The 20,571-nt window shown below is 49.7% G+C and overlaps 1 protein-coding gene across 3 annotated transcripts in view; it reads left to right on the top strand.

Moving 5' to 3' along the window:
• The window catches only part of KCNN3 (potassium calcium-activated channel subfamily N member 3), a 174,748-nt gene that overhangs the window by 29,056 nt on the left and 125,121 nt on the right, over nt 1-20,571 (top strand). For all 3 annotated transcript variants that reach the window (XM_070367269.1, XM_005898654.3, XM_070367270.1), the window contains exon 2: nt 16,574-16,669. In XM_070367269.1, coding sequence (XP_070223370.1) covers nt 16,574-16,669 — 96 coding nt within the window. The remainder of the gene's footprint in view (nt 1-16,573; nt 16,670-20,571) is intronic.

Raw genomic sequence — 20,571 nt, 5'->3', positions numbered from 1 at the left:
ATGTCGGGCATCTTTTCATGTATCTGTTGGCCATCTGCATTTCCTCTTTGGAAAACCATCTACTCAGTTCTGCCCATTTTTTGATAGAATTGTTTTTTTGATGTTAAGTTGTATGAACTGTTTCTATATGTTGTATTTTAACTCTTTATCAGTCATATCATTTGAAATATTTTCTCCCATTCAGCACAATTTGTGTTTTATATTAACTGCTGTGGAATCTATATGGTGTAGCAAAAGGAGCCCTGGAGTAGGGAGTCTAGGGAGCTAAACTCTAGTTCTCGACCTAGCAGCTGATTGACCTCAGCCAGGTCTGGCCTCAGCGTTCTGGTTTGTAAGATATTGTTGTTGTTCAGTCACTCAGTCGTGTCTGACTCTTTGTGACCCCATGGACTGCAGCACACCAGGCTTCCCTGTCCTTCACTATCTCCCAGAGCTTGCTCAAACTCGTGTCCGTTGAGTTGGTGATGCCATCCAGCCATCTCATCCTCTGTCGCCACCTTCTCCTCCTGCCCTCCATCTTTCCCAACATCAGGGTCTTTTCCAGTGAGTCAGCTCTTCACATCAAGAGAAGACGCCAAGACCTGTCTGAACCCTGACGTTCTCTGCACCCAAGACCTTGTCTCGTTTTGGTGCTCGCACCTTCTGTTCTGGGCTTGTCCATCCAGCTCTGGCCGCCTGACCCATGTCTCCTGGCTGTCCCACCATGCTCAGCAGCTGGTGGCAGCTGGAGGGAGAGGGGCGAGTTCTTCAGGAAGAACATGTCCTCCTGACCCCCAGAGCTCACTGGCCGCCTGGCCTTTTCCACCCCTGCAGGAGCAGCTTCTCTCCCCCCGCCCTAGCCCACCTGGCTCCCCATGGCTCACAGTCCTGGGCCCAGCTGGGTTTCCTCAATGAAGCAATTCATTCCCCTGGGCCTAACCATCCCCCCTCCTCCCTCCTAACCTTCCCCTCCCGCCCCCCACCTCCCGCCGCCCGTCCACCTGGCCCTAAGTGACAAGAGGCAGCTGATTCAGAGTCCCCGCCCGGAAGCCAGGACATCTGCGTGGAGAGATGTCAGTGCCTTTGGCCTGTGTAATCTTTTCCCTTTGCTCTGATGGAGGTTTTAAAAGCTTAGCAAGTCATCAACCTCAGTGGTTGTCTGGGAGCACCAGCATTCGATCTTCCTGGCTAGGGACCCCTGAGCCACTTCTGCGCTGGAAAGACAGGTTTTCCTCACAAGCATCATTTGTTCCACTACGTTTGCAGGGTTATTACTCCTGGTCCTAGAACTTCTCCAGGGTGAGGAGCTGGAAGAGCTTGGCTGGGGCTTCTGTTTTCTTAGGTCTCTGATCACAGCTGTTACATTTAAAGGTTTAAACCATGGGTTCTAAACAAATAAATATCTGTTTAGTTAGTGGAATGAGGAAATTAAAAGTGAGTCAGATTCCACCCCCCCGCCCCCCATTTCTAAGTGCTATTTACTACCTGAATGATCAGACCTGCAATGGCATCATTTTGCTTGATTCTGCTAGGGAATTTGACATGGTCTTTCATTCATTCTATTCATTCATTCACTCATTTGAGTATTTATTGAGCATCCATTACTATGTGCCAGGCCCTGTGTGAAGTAATGAGGACAGAGAGACAAATAGGACCCAGGCCCTGCCATGAAGCAGCCCAGAGTCTGGAGTGACCATTCAGTGAGAGCCTGGGGCTCCAGCACAGTGAGTTCCATGCAGACCTAGAACTCTAGCCGACAGTCTTAAACCCTGTTTCTGGAAAACAGGGAAATAGAAATAGTGCAAGAGGAAAGAAATGTGAGTGAGGAGAGTGAGATGAGGGCAGAAGAAATGGAGAGATGGAAGAAAGGAAGCAGCAGACTTTGCCATGAGAGGTGCTGCAGACAGCCCTCCAGTTCCTTGAGGCAGCTCATGGCCATGGGCAGCAAGAACCCAGCAAGGGGCAACCGCCCCCACCCCGCCCCCTCTCAGCTCAGCGCTGGCAAGCTGGGTCACAGGCAGGGATTTCCAGCTTGGGGCCTCAGTTCCCCTATCTGTAAAACGGGGCTTTGCACTGGGGTGGGGGGGTCTTAGAGATCATTGAACTAGCATGCTGTAACCAGTGCAGGGCAGAGTAGATTCCGGCAGGAGCCCAAATACACACCCTGGAAGTAGAAGGCAGTGTTTGTCTGGCTTCTCCCATCTCAACACTGAGATGCCCTTAGGTGTCTGAGGCCTGTGGGCGTCCTGCCATTCCCGTACTAGCAAGAGGTATCTTCCAGCAACTCCACCCGCTGCCTAGTGGAAGAAGGAAGGTTCTGGGTCTCCGTGTTTGGATATTTTTCTGATGTGGACATTTTTTTCTTGGCATTTCTTTTTCTTTCTGATGGTAAGGTCACTTGAATTGCTTCAGGTACAGTGTGAGTCTGCAGAGTGGGCCTGCAGCATGTGACTCGTTGGACAGGCTTCTTGGCAGGCCTGCTCCAGCTGCCTGCAGAGGCTGTCCCGAACGCCTCAGCGTGAGGCCAGGTCAGACTACTGAAGCCCAGGGGTCACATTCTGGAGGGCTCCAGTGCAGGTCACGCTCATTGATTGCTAAACAAAACAATGTTTTGGCAACACAAGGTTATTAGTAGGAGAATTGGGCTTCCTAGCTGGGTGACCTTGGGTAATTGCTTAAATACTCTGAGCCTCAGTTTTCCCATCTGTGAGATGGGAGTGACTGTCCGTATCTCCCGGAGATCCAACAGGAAACTGCAAGAACGTGCTTTGTAAATGGAGAAGCCCTAAACTGACACCCATGACACTATGATTCAATAGCAAATATATTCTGATATTCAGCCTTCTCCATGGTTGTAGCCTCTTCTGTGCTGGTAATTCAAGCCACAGAGGGTTAAGGCAGCTAGGCACATGATTGAGATTGGCCATAATTGATAGAATAGACCTGAAAGGAGTGACATATAATTGCAATTAATCCATGCACTGTGACACTGACACTGCCCTGCTGAAAACTATCTACGAATAATTGCTTTGATCTAGAAAAATGATGCCTGTCTATGAGCCTGGGAGCAGGGACCCTGGCCAAGGGTCTGCTAACAGCAGCACTGAGCCCAACCGCTGCCACTGGACAAGGTGGGTGGGGGAGCTGGGAGACATGGAAGCAGGACGGCAGGGAGGGGCCCCCAATTCTCTGAGACCCTGTGGCAGCAAGTGCTACGTATGTAATTGTGCGATTCACTAAATAGGGATGTTTTTGAGAGCAAGACATTAATAATTGCTATTCCTATCCATAACTATTCCAGACAATAGGCATAAACCGGCCTCCCCAGAGAAAACCTGCATATATATGGCCCCTGTGCGTGCAGACAGTTTCAAGCTTCGGGGAACTCTTAGGTGGCAGAGCATTTCCACAATCACGATTTGGTCTTCACAATAACTGTGGAAGGAAGAAAGGATTTTTTACTCATTTGATGGATATCAAAGATAGAATGAATGCACTTGAATATTCTCGCCTGGAAAATCCCACGGACAGAGGTGCCTTGTGGACGGACAGAGGTGCCTGGTTCCTGGGGTCGCAGAGAGTTGGACATGACTGTGAGTGAGCACAAAGATAGTGCTGGAGCTAAAGCAGTCCAGTTGGGATCTTTGGCCTGGCCTGCCCGGTGGCTGAGCGCATGCGGGTAGAGGACAGCTGGCCAGGATCAGGAAGCTCTGGGGCTGGGGATACACATGGTGCTCAGACGGAGAGACCTTGCAGCTTGGGCTTCAGAAGAGTAGAGTGACCACACCCATGGGGCGTGCAGGGCACTGATGCCAACAGGGACTTTGCTCAGGTCTTCTCCAGTCCTGAGCTCAGAATCAGAAGACTCCGCCCCTCACTAATCACACGATCTCAGATATTTGTGAGATCGCTGTGGACCCCAGTTTCCTCCTTTCTCAAATGGGGACAATAATTCCTTGTCATAAGGATTAAGTGGGACCCTGTATGAAAACGTGTGGCCTCGGAGACTGACATGCCATCGGTACTCAGTGAATCCTTGCGGAGTTAGAATCTGGAGAGAATTCCCAGCAGCAGTACCCTTTACAGCAGCAGTCCCCAACCTTTTCAGCACCAGGGACCAGTTTGACGGAAGACAGTTTCTTCCAGGGACCAGGGGTCGGGGGATGGTTTCGGGATGATTCAAGCACGTTACGTGTACTGTGCACTTGACCTCTATTATTACATCAGCTCCACCTCAGGTCACCAGGCAGTAGATCCTGGAGGTGGGGGACTCCTGCTTTAGGGCACCATCGGGATCCTTCTACCTTGAATCAGTTCTGACTTGGACCAGGTAGAGTGGATGTACTCCAGCCTTGAAATCAGGGCTGCTTCAAGCTTTTGCAGGGAGGAGGTGGATAAGAGAAGTACAGAGGGGAATTGAGAGCTTCCTGACTCCCCTAAGCTCTGACTATCTCCTGTATCCACTGTGTGGGGTGGGGGCTCATCCAGGGAAGCTTCAGGGCCTTGTGGTTCCCTGGAAGTTCTGAACACACAAGTAGCCCATGTTGGCTGGCTGCCTTGGCCATTTAGGCTCAAGGATAAGCTTGCTCGGACATGAGTAGGAGTTACGGCTCCTAGGGTGCCCTGTTGCTGGAATTGATGGCAGCTCAGAGCCAAAGGTAGGCAGGTTGGCAACAGTTTGGTGCTGGTGAGCTAGTGAGTGTGATAAAAATGCCACATCCGGCCTATTAATAGCCCGTGTTTGGTCTCCACCACTTCTATCAACATCGTCCATCACATCCAAACAATTGAAAAGCCTGTGCCAAGCGCCTAGGAGTTAACAACTCATGGCTGTGCTGAATTTCTGAAAAACAGTATTTCCACTTCTTATGCAGCTCTGAAATGCCAATTGTTCCATGCCAACTGGTTATTTTTCCAGACCATTTCCCTTTATTTATGTTTAAGCTTTTCGAGTTTTAAGCAAGAAGATAGAGAACCTGGACTAGGTGATTATTATTTCTCCTGATTTGCCCTTGAATGAGCCATAGAAGAAATAAATGTCCCTTCCCCAAACATGAGCTGAGTATGTGCAGAGGGGTGGGAGAGGAATCAGAGAGGGGTCCCACCCCTTGCAGGGGTGTGTGGCTGATGGGCAAGCAGGATGGGGATGTGGCAAAAATACCAGCCCAGCCCTCAGAAGACTTAGGGCAAGATAAGCCTTTTCTGTTACCTGGTGTGGGGCCTTGACTGGGGAGAGAGCCCCTCGCTGGACCCCCATTTCCTTGCCTATAAAGTGGGGCAGTTAGATTAGACAGCTGAGGGGGCCCCTTCCCGCTGAGTCTGTGCGTTGAGTGGAGGACTTGCTGTCTCACGTTTATTGGCAAGAGCTTGGGTGTGGAAGTGGAAGGAGGATGACGCTGTCCTTGGGCTGCTGCTCCGGGAAGCCTGGAAATGTGGCAGGGGAAACACGGGACAAGGCTGCTCCTTATCCGGGAAGCTCCAGCCTTCAGCGATGTCTGTGCAGCCTGCCAGGCGGTTGTTTTTCTCACCATATGTGATTTCTGGGCATCTTAAAAATTTCACTTGGCCCAAACATTGCCAGGCTCAGGGGTTGACTGTGCCGCGTGTGGGGATGGAAGTGGGCTTGCATCTGGGTACCAGGCTGGGAGTGGGCAGAGAATTGTGCTGCGGAAGCCTCTGATGAAGTTGGAAGGTGTCGGTGGGATCATGGTGTTGCTTCTGCTACTGCAGCAGCCTCTGGTTGCAGACAGAGGCAGGGGCTGAAGGGTGAAAAGAAGGAAGAGAACTGTCGGGGGTGATGAGGCTGAAAGATGAGGGTTGGGGTAAGTCTGTGGCTACAGGTGGTAGGAATTCTTATTTTAAAGACTACCCATCTGAAGAGGCGCTTACCCAGCTCATTGGGTAAACTGGTTGACCACAGCTCTTGCAGAGGCTCCAGGAGTCTGGTGCATGTCCTGGGGCTGGATGGGGAGAGAGAAGCCCAGGCCTGGGTCAGACCTGGCCTGGTCTGGTTTGGTTCTTGCTGGGAACCCAGTATGTACTCACAAGCTTCTGCAGAGCAAAGTGATTCCTGTTATTTTCTTGGTTTGGGGGCCACATAGGTTTTAATAAGAGGGAAAAAAAATTACTTCAAAGCAAGCCATCCAGAAAGCAGTTGTCTCCAACATTCTAGAACATTAAGAAAAGGGGTCTCCTGCCACCTGGAGGAACTGTGGGGATGATGGTCTCGGTGAGGGCGGCACTGGATACTTGCAAGGAGAAGCCCTCTCACAGTGATGGCAAACCAAGCAGGCTTCTGGTAGGGCTCTGCCACGGCTGCGGGAGTGAAGTGGTTGAAGTGGTTCTCTGTAGTGGGGGACTCCCAGCTGCCAGGATGCATGTTGGGACTAGGACAAGAGGCCTTCGGTGTGTGCTTCTCCCGAGATGAAGGCGGGGATCGGGGCCTTCAGAATGAGATGCGTAGTGACAGGTGTGCGTTCATCAAAGCTGGAGAAGGTTGTATGGGGCTTTGTGACACCATAAGAGTGATGTAATTGCTGACTGGCCAAGAGCACTCAGATTCCACAAGCAGAGGAGGATGAAAGGTAATCAGGAGCAGATTGTTTATGGGAGAAGGAAATAAAGTGGCTAGGTGAGAGGTTTGGAGGTGACTTCCAGGGTAGGAATCTAGGCTTTTGGAAGACAGATAAGTTTAGAGCTCTTATATCTTCAGAGATGGGGGAGGGTGGCAGGGATAGCTACCTTGTGAGCCTAAGCCTGGGCGTCCCCAAACCAGCTTCTAAGCTTTCCTTCAACACAGGCTGGTGTTTGATGGGGCTGAGCTGACCTCACTGGGCCTCAGTGTCCTCATGTAAAATGAAGGTGGGGACAAGTTGATTTCCAGGGGTGCCTCCAGGTCTGGTACTTGTATTTTTATTGGTATTTGCCTTGGGGAGGGGCTCGCTTATTGAGGACTTTTGCATAGGCACAGATGATACCAAGATCAGAGTGAGGCTTTACAGAGGCATTTGTTTGTTTAGCTTTATTGGGGGCTAAGAACCTGAGAAAGCTGAAGCCAGGTCTGTGAAAAAGTCAGAGCCTTTCCGACAGAATAGGCTGCCTTGATAGGACGTGAGTTCCCCATTCCTGGAGGCAATCAAGCAGAGACTGAATGACTATATGCCAGGAATCTTACAGAGATTCATGAGCTGTTTAGGAGAGTCATGAGCCATTTAACTAGATGGCTTTTACATTTCCTTTTAACTCTAAGGAATGCCATTGCTTATGCATATGATTGTTCAACAGCATTTCCTCAAGACAGTGATGGCAGCCCCAGCCTTCTGGGCTTCTTTCTTGTGCCCCTAGAGGAGCAGTTCTCATCTCCGGCCTGCACATTTGAATCACTGAAATGTTCTTGGAAATATCAGTGTCTAGGCCTCACCTGCAGAGATTTGATTTAACTGTTCTGGGGTGGAGATCAAGGTCCCTCCATGCTGTTGGTGCCTGGTGGGCACCCTTCCCCCCTGCTTTCTCCCTGATGGGAGGAGGAGACTCAATGCCACCCCCTACTCCTGGTTTCATTCTGCCTTGATATTGAACTCAAAAGTCTAACCTTTCGACATTCATTCACCCAACAAACTTTTGTAAAGTGCTTACTTCCTGTTGGAAGTCCTAATGGGTCCGTTCTTGACTACTTCAGGAGCAACCAGCCACAGACTGCCCTAAGAGAGACCTCATGATGTATATTCAATGTCCCACGCTTAGCACAGGGCCTGGCACATGGCAAGTATGTAATAAAAATTTTGATTGAATTGCATGGAATCTTTGCCAATATTGTAAGTGGAGCAGGAAGATAAATTATAAGCAGGCACGCAGTAGCGAATTCACGATAGGCCAGTTCCCCTCTGCTCAGACCTTGTAAAGGAAACCATCTCCTTAATTGGAATTATGTTTGTGGCCCTAGGGATGACCCATCTGACTTGATATTTTGGTAGTGTGGTCTTCCAAATGACCTTTTTGTCCTCTCTCGGGGCATTGCACGGCAGGAGAGCCGAGGCTGGTTTCCTCTTAATTGGTGTCCCGGTCATTGTGCTGGCTTCAGTAACCATTACCAAACCACCGTCTGCTCAGACCCGATGCCCTTGTATTAGCTGCACCGTGTCCCTCAGCCATTGGGTTTCATTTCCTTCTGGGAGTGACAGCTTAGAGGGCCGCAGAGAAATGCCCCAGGCCAACCTGACTTTATGGGTTTTATTTTGAGACCTTTGGGGTCCTTCTTTGCACAAGTGTTTTCTACCTGACCTCCCCACTGCAGGCCTGGTCTGGGCTGCACTTACAATGATGATGCAGACCCGCAGACCTGACCTCAGGTTGCTCATACTCTGTCATGGTAGTAAGTGACCGAGGTTTAATGGTGACATGACTGGGGCCTCCTCAGAGAGCCATGAGGTGGGGGATTAGTCCCCCCTGGGAAGGCTGGGCTGGAAAGCGTGATGTTCTGATGATGGGTGGGCACCCTATATGTCATAAGACTGGGTGGAGAGAGCCCAGAACCTGAGGTCTGGCTTCTGCCTGGGTTAGAATCTGATCTCCACTTCATCCTCACTTGGGGATGGTGAGCAAGCCACAGAGCCTCCCTGGGATTGTCCTGAGATCTAAAGCCATCACACCAGTGCCTGGCCATGCTAAGCACACAGCAGATGCTGGCTGTTATTTTATCTTTTTATATGTAAATAGTTAATTACAGAATGATGTTCAATTGTATGGAGATACCAGTTTGTTTATGCATCTCTGATTGATAGACATCTGAAATGTTCTCTGATTGATAGACATTTGAAATGTTCCAGTTTGGGGCCATTATGCTTTTTATTTATTTGTGTTTCGGCTGTTCTGTCGGGCATATGGGACCCTGATCAAGAATCGAACCGGTGCCCCCTGCAGTGGAAGCATGGTCTTAACCACTGGACCACCAGGGAAATCCTATGGCTGTTATTTTGATTGTTTATTAGTTGTCATGTATGTGGAAGCTCAGGATGGAAGTGTCTACCTGCTTGACACGTTTCAAAATTTTCCCCCCTTCCTTCAAATATTTAAGTTTCGACTAATACTTATTGACCTACTGTGTGTAGGACAATGCCCGAGGCACCAGGATGTAGAAGTGGACAAATGAGATTGAAAAATACTGCCCTTCTGGGGCTTCCTTCTCGGTGGTGAGCGACAGCCCCTGGGGCCTGGTAAAGGCACACGCGCACCTCCGCAGAGGGCTCAGGAAGGTGGGAAGGTGCCTGCAGCTTGGTCTCCGCTACCCAGGCTGATGCCTAGCCCTGGTGGGCATCCAGCGGGAGACGGTCTCTTGCTCTCCTCGTCTGCACAGAGAGCCTGCATGCTCAGAAGAAAGCATCTTTGGGGAGAAGGCACTCTCTGAAGCCTCCTTTGGTCTCTGGTTACTCTGTAAGCCTCAGCTCACATTCAGGATGTAAGGAGCCACTTGTACGTTTTCTCTCTCAGCATGGGCCTTCTGCCCATTTCTTCCAGGCCCTACGCACCTGCCCTTCATCTGCCAGGTTGGATTCAGGCTCAGCAGCCCGGGGGTGAATGGGGTTTTGCAAGTACCCAGCACAGGGCCTGGGCATAGTTAAGTGCTCAATAAATATTTATACTGTGAATGGATGAGTGTATGAATGTTTGCCCCACTGCAGACCACCAAAGCTGTCTTTCTGAAATGTCTGGGGGGCATCTTTGTATATTGTTGCAAACCTCAAATGCTGATGATATTGGAGGGGAATTCTGCAGCCCCTCCCTGACCCACAACTGAGACACAGCTGACTTTCCCCGCATTGACATCTGTGTAGCGAGAGAAATGGTGCTTGGCTACAAGAGAATGTGAGCTTTTCTTTCTGTGAAGAAAGAATGAGTTTTTTTCATATGCATTATTTTACTGTATTCTCCAATACTAATGAGAGTTGATCCTGTTAGATCTGGCTTGCAGAGAAGGAAACAGAGGTGCAGAGAGGTTAAGTGACTGGTCCAGTGGCCCATAGCTAGTGAGCAGCAGAGATATGACTTGAATTCTGGCTTTTTGCTTTCAAATTCCATGTTATTTAGAAAAAGACAATGGTAATTTTCTTTGTTAGCCATCTTGTTCTATTTGAGGAGAAGTTGGCATGAGTGAGTTTTGTTGCTGACTGTTTCACAGTCACAATTTTATCATGTATAGAAATGCTTGAGAAAAGGGGAAGAAAGGAAAAACTGTTGGGAGTGTCCCTGTGACCTGTGTATGTTTCACGGCCAGTGTATGGCCAGTGCCATCAGCCAGTCGTCTTCAGGGACTATTTGGTCCAAGAGTCTCATTTTACTGGGGAGTATTGAGGTCTAGAAGAGTGATGCAGCCTGTCCAAAGCCAGGCATTTATCACGGAGGTAGCTGAGACCTCCTGGGTCCTCTGATGGCAAGCCCAGGGCCCAGCTCAAGACTTCTTGGTTATGAGACACCCTGGGTTCTTGACACTTCTCTCTTCTCAGGCTTGTCAGAGACCCAAGTGCCCTCCGAGGCTCCCAGGGTCCACCTCCCATACCATCATGCATCTTTGCCTGTTTTCCTTATTCTAAAATTATACAGCCAAGGATGCAGAGTGTCTGAGTAATTCCACTCTGTGCCATGAGTGACCAAAATCAGATTCTGGTGGGATCCAGGCTGGGCAGTTACTCTGCAGATGCCAGGAAGAGCCAGGGATGTATTTAAATCAGGCAGCTTAACCCGGGATGATGAGCCTGAGCTAAGAGATGAGCATCAGAGTGAAAGGTGATGAGGGTGAATGAAAATAAGAGATCATGAGAAAGAGGCAGGATAAGAGCAGAGGAAGGAGGAAGTCAGGGGCTTGATTCTGGTAAGAAAGCACCAGGTTAAGGAAAGAAGCCGAGTCTCAGCAGAGAACATCAACCGAGAATACAGTCTTCCCGGCCAGTGGATGAGGGGCTGGATTTTAATTTGCATAGCATTAATTAGCAAGAGTGTCCAATTAGGACAACCATTATAGAGCCACAGTATTAAGCTGATGCTGAAATGTCAATCAGTTTTGGAGCCTCTCCATGAAATTGAAGGAAAAGTTGACCTTATTAAGCAGAAAAGAATTCGAAATCAATTATTTCCCAAATCGAATGCATAAAACATAGATCTTAATTCAGGAGATACAGACTTTAGATGGTATCACCTCTTCCCCTTTGAGGATTCCAGCCAGTGACAGAGATCATGAATGGGGCTCGTATGTACACATGCATACTCATTCTTGGGGGAAGGCACCTCCCCATTTTTTACCTGATATGTTTCACTTGTTTTCAGTGCCCCTCTAGGACTCTGCTTGCAAGTATGGTTTTCTGTTATTTTCAAATGTTCCAACAATAAAACACATTTAGGACTTCAAAGTCTCTGGGAAGGTCTACCATAATCATTACAATTCTGGCTTGTCTTTGGAAGTTACAAGGCAGGTGGGGAGAGCAGTTTATACGGCTGGCTCAGAAGCCAGGAACACACTCCATCACACTCCACACAGCCTCAGGGGAGGAAGGGCTGGAGCGGTTCTGAGAAGGCTCACTGCAGAAACTGGAGGCTGGAAAAGTCTGACCAGCAGGGCAGGTGGGATGTTGATGTATGGGCAGAGCACGGGACCTGAAAGCAGATTATCTGGAATAAGTCCTGCCTCCATTTTTTGGCCACATCCTTGTATAAATTAGGTGACTTCTCAAAGTCTCAGTTTCCTCCTCTGTAAAAGGGGGTTGACGATGCTCACCTTGCATGGCAGGCCCCTAGAGCAGTGCTTTACAACAGATTGTTGTCATCAGTGAGAAGTCGTAGATCTGTGAAGGGCTGGTTCTTGTCTTGGAGCAGAACAGGGACCACATGATGCGGGCATCTTGTAGGAATGTGGTTCGCCCTCCTTCCCTGCTAGGAATCCCCTCTATAGCACCCCGATGGCTGTAGCCAGCCTCTGCTAGGATGACACAAACTCAGCACCTCACATGGGAGTCTAGTTCATTTTGAAGGCACAGGGCGGGGGGTGGGGGGGAGCATGGTATATAGAAAAATCTGATGTATAGCTAAAATCTGGGCTAGTTGTATGGCCTTGGAGAAGTCACATTGTCTCTATGACCTCAGTTTAAAAAACTTATTTATTTATATTTTTGGTTATGTTAGGTCTTTGTTGCTGCGTGTGGGATTTCTCTAGTGGTAGAGAGCAGAGTCTCCTCTTTGTTGCGATCCTGGGGCTTCTCATTGCCGTGGCCTCTACAATTGCAGAGCCTGGGCTCTAGGCATGTGGGCTTCAGTAGTTGTGGTGTATAGGCTCAGTAGTTGTGGCGCATGGGCTTAGTTGCTCCACGGCATGTAGAAGCTTCTTGCACCAGGAATCCAAACTATGTCCCCTGCACTGGCAGGCAGATTCATATCCATTGCACCATCAGGGAAGTCCGTCAGTTTTCTTTTTAATCAGTAAAATGGAGACATTATGACCTCATCTGTAGGGTGAGGATGCAAAGTAATTTGTGTAGAAGGCATAGTCTGGGACCTGGTATGTAGTTGACACTTAATAAACATTAGGTCAAAATAAAAGCACTATTATTAAGCTTCAAGAAGCACTCATTAAGTACCTGTTGTACTCAGAGCATCAGAGGTAATACAGTTGAGTACCCTGACACTTAATAGAATCATACTATGTATTTTCTCATTTTTACATTAAAAATAATTGGAAATATATATATATAGTTTTGGGGTCCAGATTGATCACTTGGTATTGAATCATGAGCCTTTCCTGATGTCTTCAAATATTCTTTTTTTTTCTTCTTCTTCTTCAAATATTCTTGACAGAAGTGGCTTTGAGTGACAACATAGTGTTCCATCACTGGCTAGACTCCCATTTGCTTACCCACTCTAATATTTGGGAGCATTTAGGAATAATGGCTTTGAAAAAACTCTCATCTGTTGAGATATGACTCGTAAGCATTCTTGTGTATTAAGGATTGTTACTCTATTGTTTAAAAGTTCTGAGTTGCAGGGGAGAAGGGTTGATCGGTTGGGGTGATCACAGGGCTTGTGTATGTATGTACACACACCTGTTCGGCTCCCCACTCACTGCCATCCAAGGGCCAAAGGGACTCATAGGGCTGGGAGGGAGTGCTGTGATCAACTCAACCCAGTCCCGCAGGCCCTCAAGCCCTACAGGTGCTTGGATTTGCTTCCAGAGTTATTTCGCTTCCGTGAGAGGAATCTTCCACATGCCCAGCATAAGCTGCCAGGCCTGAGCTACTGGAAGGGGGCCTTCTAGCTCCCTGTCCACGGACTTTGATTTAGTTTTTGGCCCCTTTTTTATCTCTTTATGGCGTGCGGCAGCTAGCCAGCCCTGATGGCTGCCATCATCCGAAGAACCATGTCAGTTTCAAGCTTAGTTGGAGATCAGACAGCAAAGAAAAGATAATTCAGCATTTTAACAAATAGAAAACATTTCTAGTCCAGCTTACTTCTTTGACATATTTTTGGCTATTAAAAATGGTTGACGGTTTATTTTTTATTGACATGTGCTGGAGACTGCAAGGAAATCTGTAAAGTAGCGAGCATTCCCGCTGATCGAGTACACATTCGTCTCCCCATGGGGCTGGAGCTGGCCAACAAGGTTTCACTGGCCAAAACCAAGAAGAGGGTGGAGTTGCCTTTTACGTAAAGGCTTTGAGTTTTAGAGCAAAAGGAAGAGGCTTGAAGGAGAGGAGACAGCATCTGGCCCCTTTCCCTTTATTTCTTCCTCTAAAAATGATGGAAATAGAGTTGGATTCTGATTTCAGTTCATTTCTGCCAAAAGAAATTAATTAGAGTTTGAAATACGCAGCTGGTCCCAAATCCTTCCCTGGGGAGGCGTGATGCTCCCCAGATGTCTTCAGACCCCTTTGAGAAGAAAGTGATGGTCATTTCTGGCTCGAAAGCATTATGATCTGTTCCCAGTTGATTTCTGAAGGGGAAGTGGCCTTATCCTCAAAGTCTGAGTGTCCCTGAATTCACCACCTGCTCTTCAGCCCCGCTAGGTCTTGTGGTTCGGATGGTGTTTCAGGCACCCAATAGTGCTTTCAAAGATCGGAACCTTCCCAAGGGCTGAAACTGTGTTCTGTTTTGTCCTGGGCCCTTAATTGGAGCAGCATAGTACTCCTCGAGACATTTCTGTGCGTGTGTGCCGAGTAAATGATTCCAGGCTGCTCTTCATTAAGTGTAGAACATACAAGAGGCTAAATGAAACGTGGCTTATAATTAGACCATCATCTAGGAAGAGCAAAATGGACATCTTTCCCTGCAGCTGGATGGTCCTACATAGTATAGAAAGTTGGGTTCTGTATGTAAGCCAGTTTGGAAGCTTCTGGTAGGCAGAGGATCTCTGTAAATATCCTGTAGTGTCTACCACACTGTTGGACACCTAGGAGATGCTCAAGAAATGAGAAGAGGTTGAAATCGTCATGAAAGAAAGAAAGAATGAGCTCCTGCATGGGTTCTCCCTTGGGTTCCCAGCACTAAGTGGGCACTAACTGTATCACACAGATGAAGGGTAGATTGGCAGACACCAGGGAGAGCTGCTGTCTTTCCATCTCAGCCTGCAAAGGGGATTGAGAGCACAAACTTGGGCATCTGGGAACCCTGGGCTCAAATCCAAGCCCTCCACTGATTCCGTGGCTGCCCCATATTGGATCCCTTGCCCTCTAATGCTGGAGATCTCAGGTACCCCTCCCTCTGTCTCCGAAAGCTTGCTTTCTTGGACAGTGATGTCTCCCCCCTCTCTACTGGAGGTTGCACGTGGTGATTAATTATATCCCACCTTTGGGACCTGGAGGAGGAAATGGGGACTCACTCCAGTATTCTTGCCTGGAGAATCCCATGGACTGAGGAGCCTGGTGGGCTATATAGTCCATAGAGTTGCAAAGAATCGGACATGACTGAAGTGACTTAGCATGCACTCACGCACCTTTGAGACACCTTGCATTATTATCTTGGCATTTGGGTCTGTGTAAATGGACACTTCTCACATTTTTACTCTGTTTCCCACCGAAGAGCGGGCTGAGGACTTGCGGGCAGTGAGTCAGAGGCCTTGGCTTTGGGCCCTGGCCCGAGCCACTCACCCCTCTGAGCCTTCACCTGTGGTATCTATAAAGTTGGGTGAAAGGCCTGGGGCTGTCTTGAGAATGGTTGAGAACAAGGTATGAAACCACCTTGTAAACAGTAAGTTGCTTTGTAGACACCAGGCATTTTATGATTCTGGAGCACAGGGACTGTTTGTGGTGTGGCAGGCGTCTCTCAGGATGCATGGGGCTACAACACCGTGCTTGGAAGTACTGCCGGCTCTCTACTGCCTTTGTTCAGGGCTGTGTTCCTGCCTTCCTCCGGGACTGGGAGCCGCCTCTGCTCCCTGGCTTCCAAATGCCCAGGCGGTACCAGCCCTGCAGAGAAGGTGAGGGAAATGACGGTAGCCATCCCTCACAGGGCCGGGTACTGGGCTAGGCACCTTACATATTGTTAGTTGCTCAGTTGTGTCTGACTCTGCGACCCCATGGATTTGCAGCATGCCAGGCTTCCCTGTCTTTCACTGTCTCCTGGAGTTTGCTCGAGCTCATGTCCATTGAGTCGGTGATGCCATCCAACCATCTCATCCTCTGTCATCCCCTTCTCCTTCTGCCTTCAATCTTATAGACTGCCTTTATCTTTCACAGCAGCCCTGAGAGGTAGGTACTGCTATTATCCCCATCTGATGCCAGAAGCCACTGAGTGCAGAGATAGAGTGAGCGGCCTGAGATCACATGGCTAGTAAGTGGCTGTATCAGGGGTTGGATGCAGTGGGCTGGTCTGGAGCTCTTGCTGCTAACCATGTGGGTCCCGTAAGCGGCCCTGGGGCTGGAGGACTGCAGCAGAGGCCAAATGACCCACCCTGCCTCCCCCAGCCTCAGCTGAAGGGACCCTCAGGGCCCTTTTCCTGCCCAGGAACTTTGCTGTTCTGTGCTCGGCCCCCTTCCTTCTCCAGGAATTCCTCCATTGCCCTTGCTTCCTTCCGTGCCCTTGGCCTAAAATGGGAGAGCCACCACCAGGACATTCTCATTCATTCCCGAAAGAACTCTGCATTGTCAGGATGGAGGGGACCTTGGAATCCTCTGGTTCAGGTTTGTTAAGAGGAAAGAAAGGCCGGAGCTGGCACAGTATTGATGCCCAAACCAGATAATAGCAGCACAGAAAAGAATTATGTTCATATGACTTATGAGTATGGAGGCAAAAATTCTAAACAACACATCAGCAAACTGGATCTAGCCATGTATAACAAACATAATACATCACGCCCAAGCAGGGTTCATCCCAGGAATGCAAATACGATTTAACCCTAGAAAACAGAGGCTCAGAGGCAGCTGCGGAGACTGAGCCAGCCCAGGGCCCAGCCCAAGGTGCTTTCGGGGATCTGGCTACCTTTGTGCTGTATTCTGCTCCTGGGAGGTGCTGGTGACAGTCTTTCCTTTGCTGTCGCTGCCCCTCACCCCTTAACGTAGCCTCAGAGTGAAATGTTCTGTCCTGGATCTTTTCTAATCCTCTCTTTCCGTTTCTTCTGCAGGATTCCATGTTTTCACTGGCCCTGAAATGCCTTATCAGTCTGTCTACCATCATCCTTTTGGGTTTGATCATCGCCTATCACACACGTGAAGTCCAGGTAGGTGCCCTTGCCCACATCCCTTCATGCAGGGCCGTTCCTCTCCCCCAGGCTGAGCCCACCCCTCGCCCCCTCAGGAACTAGTTGGGGGATCTCACCAGACAGTATCCGAGACTGTGGCTCTTCTCTTTCGTTTTGGGCCCTCACGGGAGAGGTAACCGTGACACTGCTCTGGGGCTTTAGAACCATGGTGATTATCCCAGAGGCAAACATGGCTTCATGTTTTGGGGACAGTCCTGCTCAGAGTCTTCATTTTGCACTGTTTTACTGTAGGACTGACTTTGCTCTTTCTATCTCTTGCTGGATCTTTTCTGAGTGTGAGCCACTCAATCTCCCAAGTGAAGCAGACCTTCCTCCTGTGCCCTTGCATGCATGTGCCTGCGTGCGCGCACACACACACACACACACACACACACACACACACACACTGCACTAGATAATACTAGGAGTCTGATGGTGTGTTTACCACTTCCTGGACTGTGCCAGGAAGGAGTCGTTTTCTAGAAAGAATAGAATCTGCTGTGGTCGAGGAGGCCTCTGTTTCTTGCTGCCCAGGAGTCACTTGGCACCCAGAGAAATATTGGCCTGGCGTCTGGGGTGTACTCCAGTTTGGCCGCTATAAGGAGGATGGTTTGACCTGGGCTGGGAAGGGCAGGCAGGAGTGAGCAGGTTGGAGGCATCTTCTCCTGACAATGGGTCTCCTGTGTCACCTGGCCCTTGGGCTGACCTGCTGTGCTGGGGCCCTGGAGGGTTCTATGGTATCCAGATGTTTTTTCTCACTTGCATGCACATCTGAATATAACCCTGTTCTTTGGCTGGAAGAGCACAGATAGATCTACATCTGGGCAGCAGGCGAGAAATTGACAAAGACCAGAACTCAGAGTTGGGAAAGCTGGGGCTGAGACTCAGCCATGACCTCTTCTCACAGCAGGTCTCTGGCCAGCCCTGTGACCTCTCTGGACTGGAACGTGTGAACTTTTCTGTCTGGAACATGGGGCTTTTCATTCCACTGTTTACAGGTTGTTGTGAGGATGAATGGGTAGTGTGAGAGGGCTCTGTGAACTGTAAAACACTTCAAATATCGTATCTCTTGTCACCCAGCATTTCTGGGCTGAGTGGCCGCACAGGCAGAGATGGGTGAGCATCTTCTGCTCCTGGGAGGGTGGTCTGCTCTCCCATTGCGTGCCGGGGGCCACTGCAGCCAGCCTGGGGGAGGGAGCCTTGGCTGCAGGCCACCTCGGCTCCACTCTGTTGATGACCAGAGGACACTCATTGAGAAGGTGGGGACTCTTTAGTCTCCGGAGGGGTCACAGGTGCAGGGACAGAGCTTGTGCTGTGAAGGCTAAGAGTCCCAGACACCACCAAACATGTTCCTTTGTGGGGCCGACCTGGACAACATGGTGGGCTTTAACCCCAGGAAGGAGCCAGGAGTACAGGCAGGAGAAATGGGCAGGAATGGGAGACGGGACCGGGAGTCGCAGTCGGGGCTCCCAGCCAGGTTCACCCCACCCCAAACCAGCTGTGGGACCCAGGTATTTCCTTAGTTCCTCTGAGCCCCTGCACCCTCATCAGGAGGCATCGTACTACACTATATCACCTTGATGAAAGTGAAGGAGGAGAGTGAAAAAGTTGGCTTAAAGCTCAACATTCAGAATACTAAGATCATGGCATCTGTCCCATCACTTCATGGGAAATAGATGGGGAAACAGTGGAAACAGTATCAGACTTTATTTTTTTGGGCTCCAAAATCACTGCAGATGGTGATTGCAGCCATGAAATTAAAAGACGCTTACTCCTTGGAAGGAAAGTTATGACCAACCTAGATAGCATATTCAAAAGCAGAGACATTACTTTGCCAGCAAAGGTCCGTCTAGTCAAGGCTATGGTTTTTCCAGTGGTCATGTATGGATGTGAGAGTTGGACTGTGAAGAAAGCTGAGCGCCGAAGAATTGATGCTTTTGAACTGTGGTGTTGGAGAAGATTCTTGAGAGTCCCTCGGACTGAAAGGAGATCCAACCAGTCCATTCTGAAGGAGATCAGTCCTGGGTGTTCATTGAAAGGACTGATGTTGAAGCTGAAACTCTAATACTTTGCGAACTCATGCGAAGTTCGCAACTCCAACTCATGCGAAGAGTTGACTCACTGGAAAAGACTCTGATGCTGGGAGGGATTGGGGGCAGGAGGAGAAGGGGACAACAGAGGATGAGATGGCTGGATGGCATCACCGACTCGATGGACTTGGGTTTGGGTAGACTCCGGGAGTTGGTGATGGACAGGGAGGCCTGGCGTGGTGCGATTCATGGGGTCGCAAAGAATCGGACACGACTGAGCGACTGAACTGAATTGATACCACCTTGACCTGTGCAGAGGGGTCACACAGGCCAGAGAAAAAGGCAGAGTAGTGAAGCTCAGCTGTGATCCAGGCTTGGGGAAGAGGGAAAGGAGCTGGTCCAAGCCTGACGCCTGGGTCCACTCGGCTTGGCTGCTGCTATTTCTACTCCAGGCCTTGGAATTGGAAGAGCCAGGTGTCCCTTCTCTGATTCTTTTGGGGTCCTGCCCTGCTGGATCCCAGGGCTGGCAGCCTTAGCTCTCAGACCTGACCCCACCCAACTGCAGTTGTGACCTCGTTCTTTCCAGGTGGTAGGGCTGGCACCTAGCTGGGCACACTTTGTCCTTTCTCACCTCACAGCTAGTCTCTGCTTCGCCCTCATTATGGGCACCAGAGGATGCTATGTCAGTTACTTGTCTTGGCCTGACACTCACAGTTCAGAGCAACGAAGTGAAGTCAGTGAAGGCATTGAATCCTGGCTCAGACACTTCAGTCTGAATGCCCTTGGGCCAAGAACAACTTATAACAACTTCTCTGGGCCTTGGTTTCCCCATGTGAAGTGTGGAAGTCATACCATCCACCTTGCTGAACTTGTAAGAGGGTGGGTCCATTTCCTGTGACCTCTGTCCCACTGCTTCCAGCTGGGCCTCATCTCACAAGCTGTGCCCACCAGGCAGTCACTGTCAGGACCACTCGGTACTGGAAAGTGGTTGGACTTCTCTCTACCCTGCCTGCATGCTCAGCTCCCACCACCCAGTCCGTCATCCTACCTGGCCCACCAACATGTTTGTTGTCACCAGAACGTGGCTCCCTCTGTGCCTCTTACCTGTCCAGTGAAGTTCTTTCTTCTGGAAAGTTCTAATGGGACCTTCTTTGGCCAGAGGGAATCTGGAATGGTTTGGGCCCAGACAGCAGAGCCTTCATACGTACTTACCTGACCATACTGTAGTTTTCTGTGCCGGTCCTTTTCCCCAGCCTCAGGGACAATGATGTTGTGAATCTTTGTATTTCCAGGGACCCACAGTGTGTGACAGGGAGCTGGTTTTCTGCAGGGGATGTTTGGAATGAAAGGGTGCTGGATTTGAGATGTCTGATTTCCAAAGTCATTTTGACCATTTCTTAGCCCTGTGGTCTTGGGCCTCAGTTTCCACATCTGTTCATTGAAGAGCCTAAGCCCGCCACACCCCATTCTGTAATTCTCTGACTGAGGTCTGGTGCTAGCCAGCTAGGGAACCTGCTTCCTGAGAGTGAGTGGAGGGAGGGTAATCCCAGGCATGATTGCTTATCCAGAGGGGCTGCTTGGATAACCTCTTCTGTAGGGAGAGCCCAGCCGCCGCTCATCTGTTGGGAAGCCCGGCAGGGACAGGGTAGGGTGAGGTCAGGGGCTTGTGTCAACGATATGCTTGCCACTTCCTTATCCACACCAGTTGCTGGCCACTTGGCTCAATTATAGCAGGAACCGGATGGCCGTGTTTCCACCTCCCCCCAGCCCTGCCCCAGCTGCTCACACCCAGGCCCCTGGCCCCCGCCCAGCACACACAGGAGGCCAGGAGTGCTTTCTGGAATAGGATTC

Source organism: Bos mutus, chromosome 3 (genome assembly GCF_027580195.1).
Source record: "Bos mutus isolate GX-2022 chromosome 3, NWIPB_WYAK_1.1, whole genome shotgun sequence".
Lineage (NCBI taxonomy): Eukaryota > Metazoa > Chordata > Mammalia > Artiodactyla > Bovidae > Bos > Bos mutus.
Note: the sequence above shows the minus strand (reverse complement) of the source record. Positions and strands in the feature narration are given on the sequence as shown.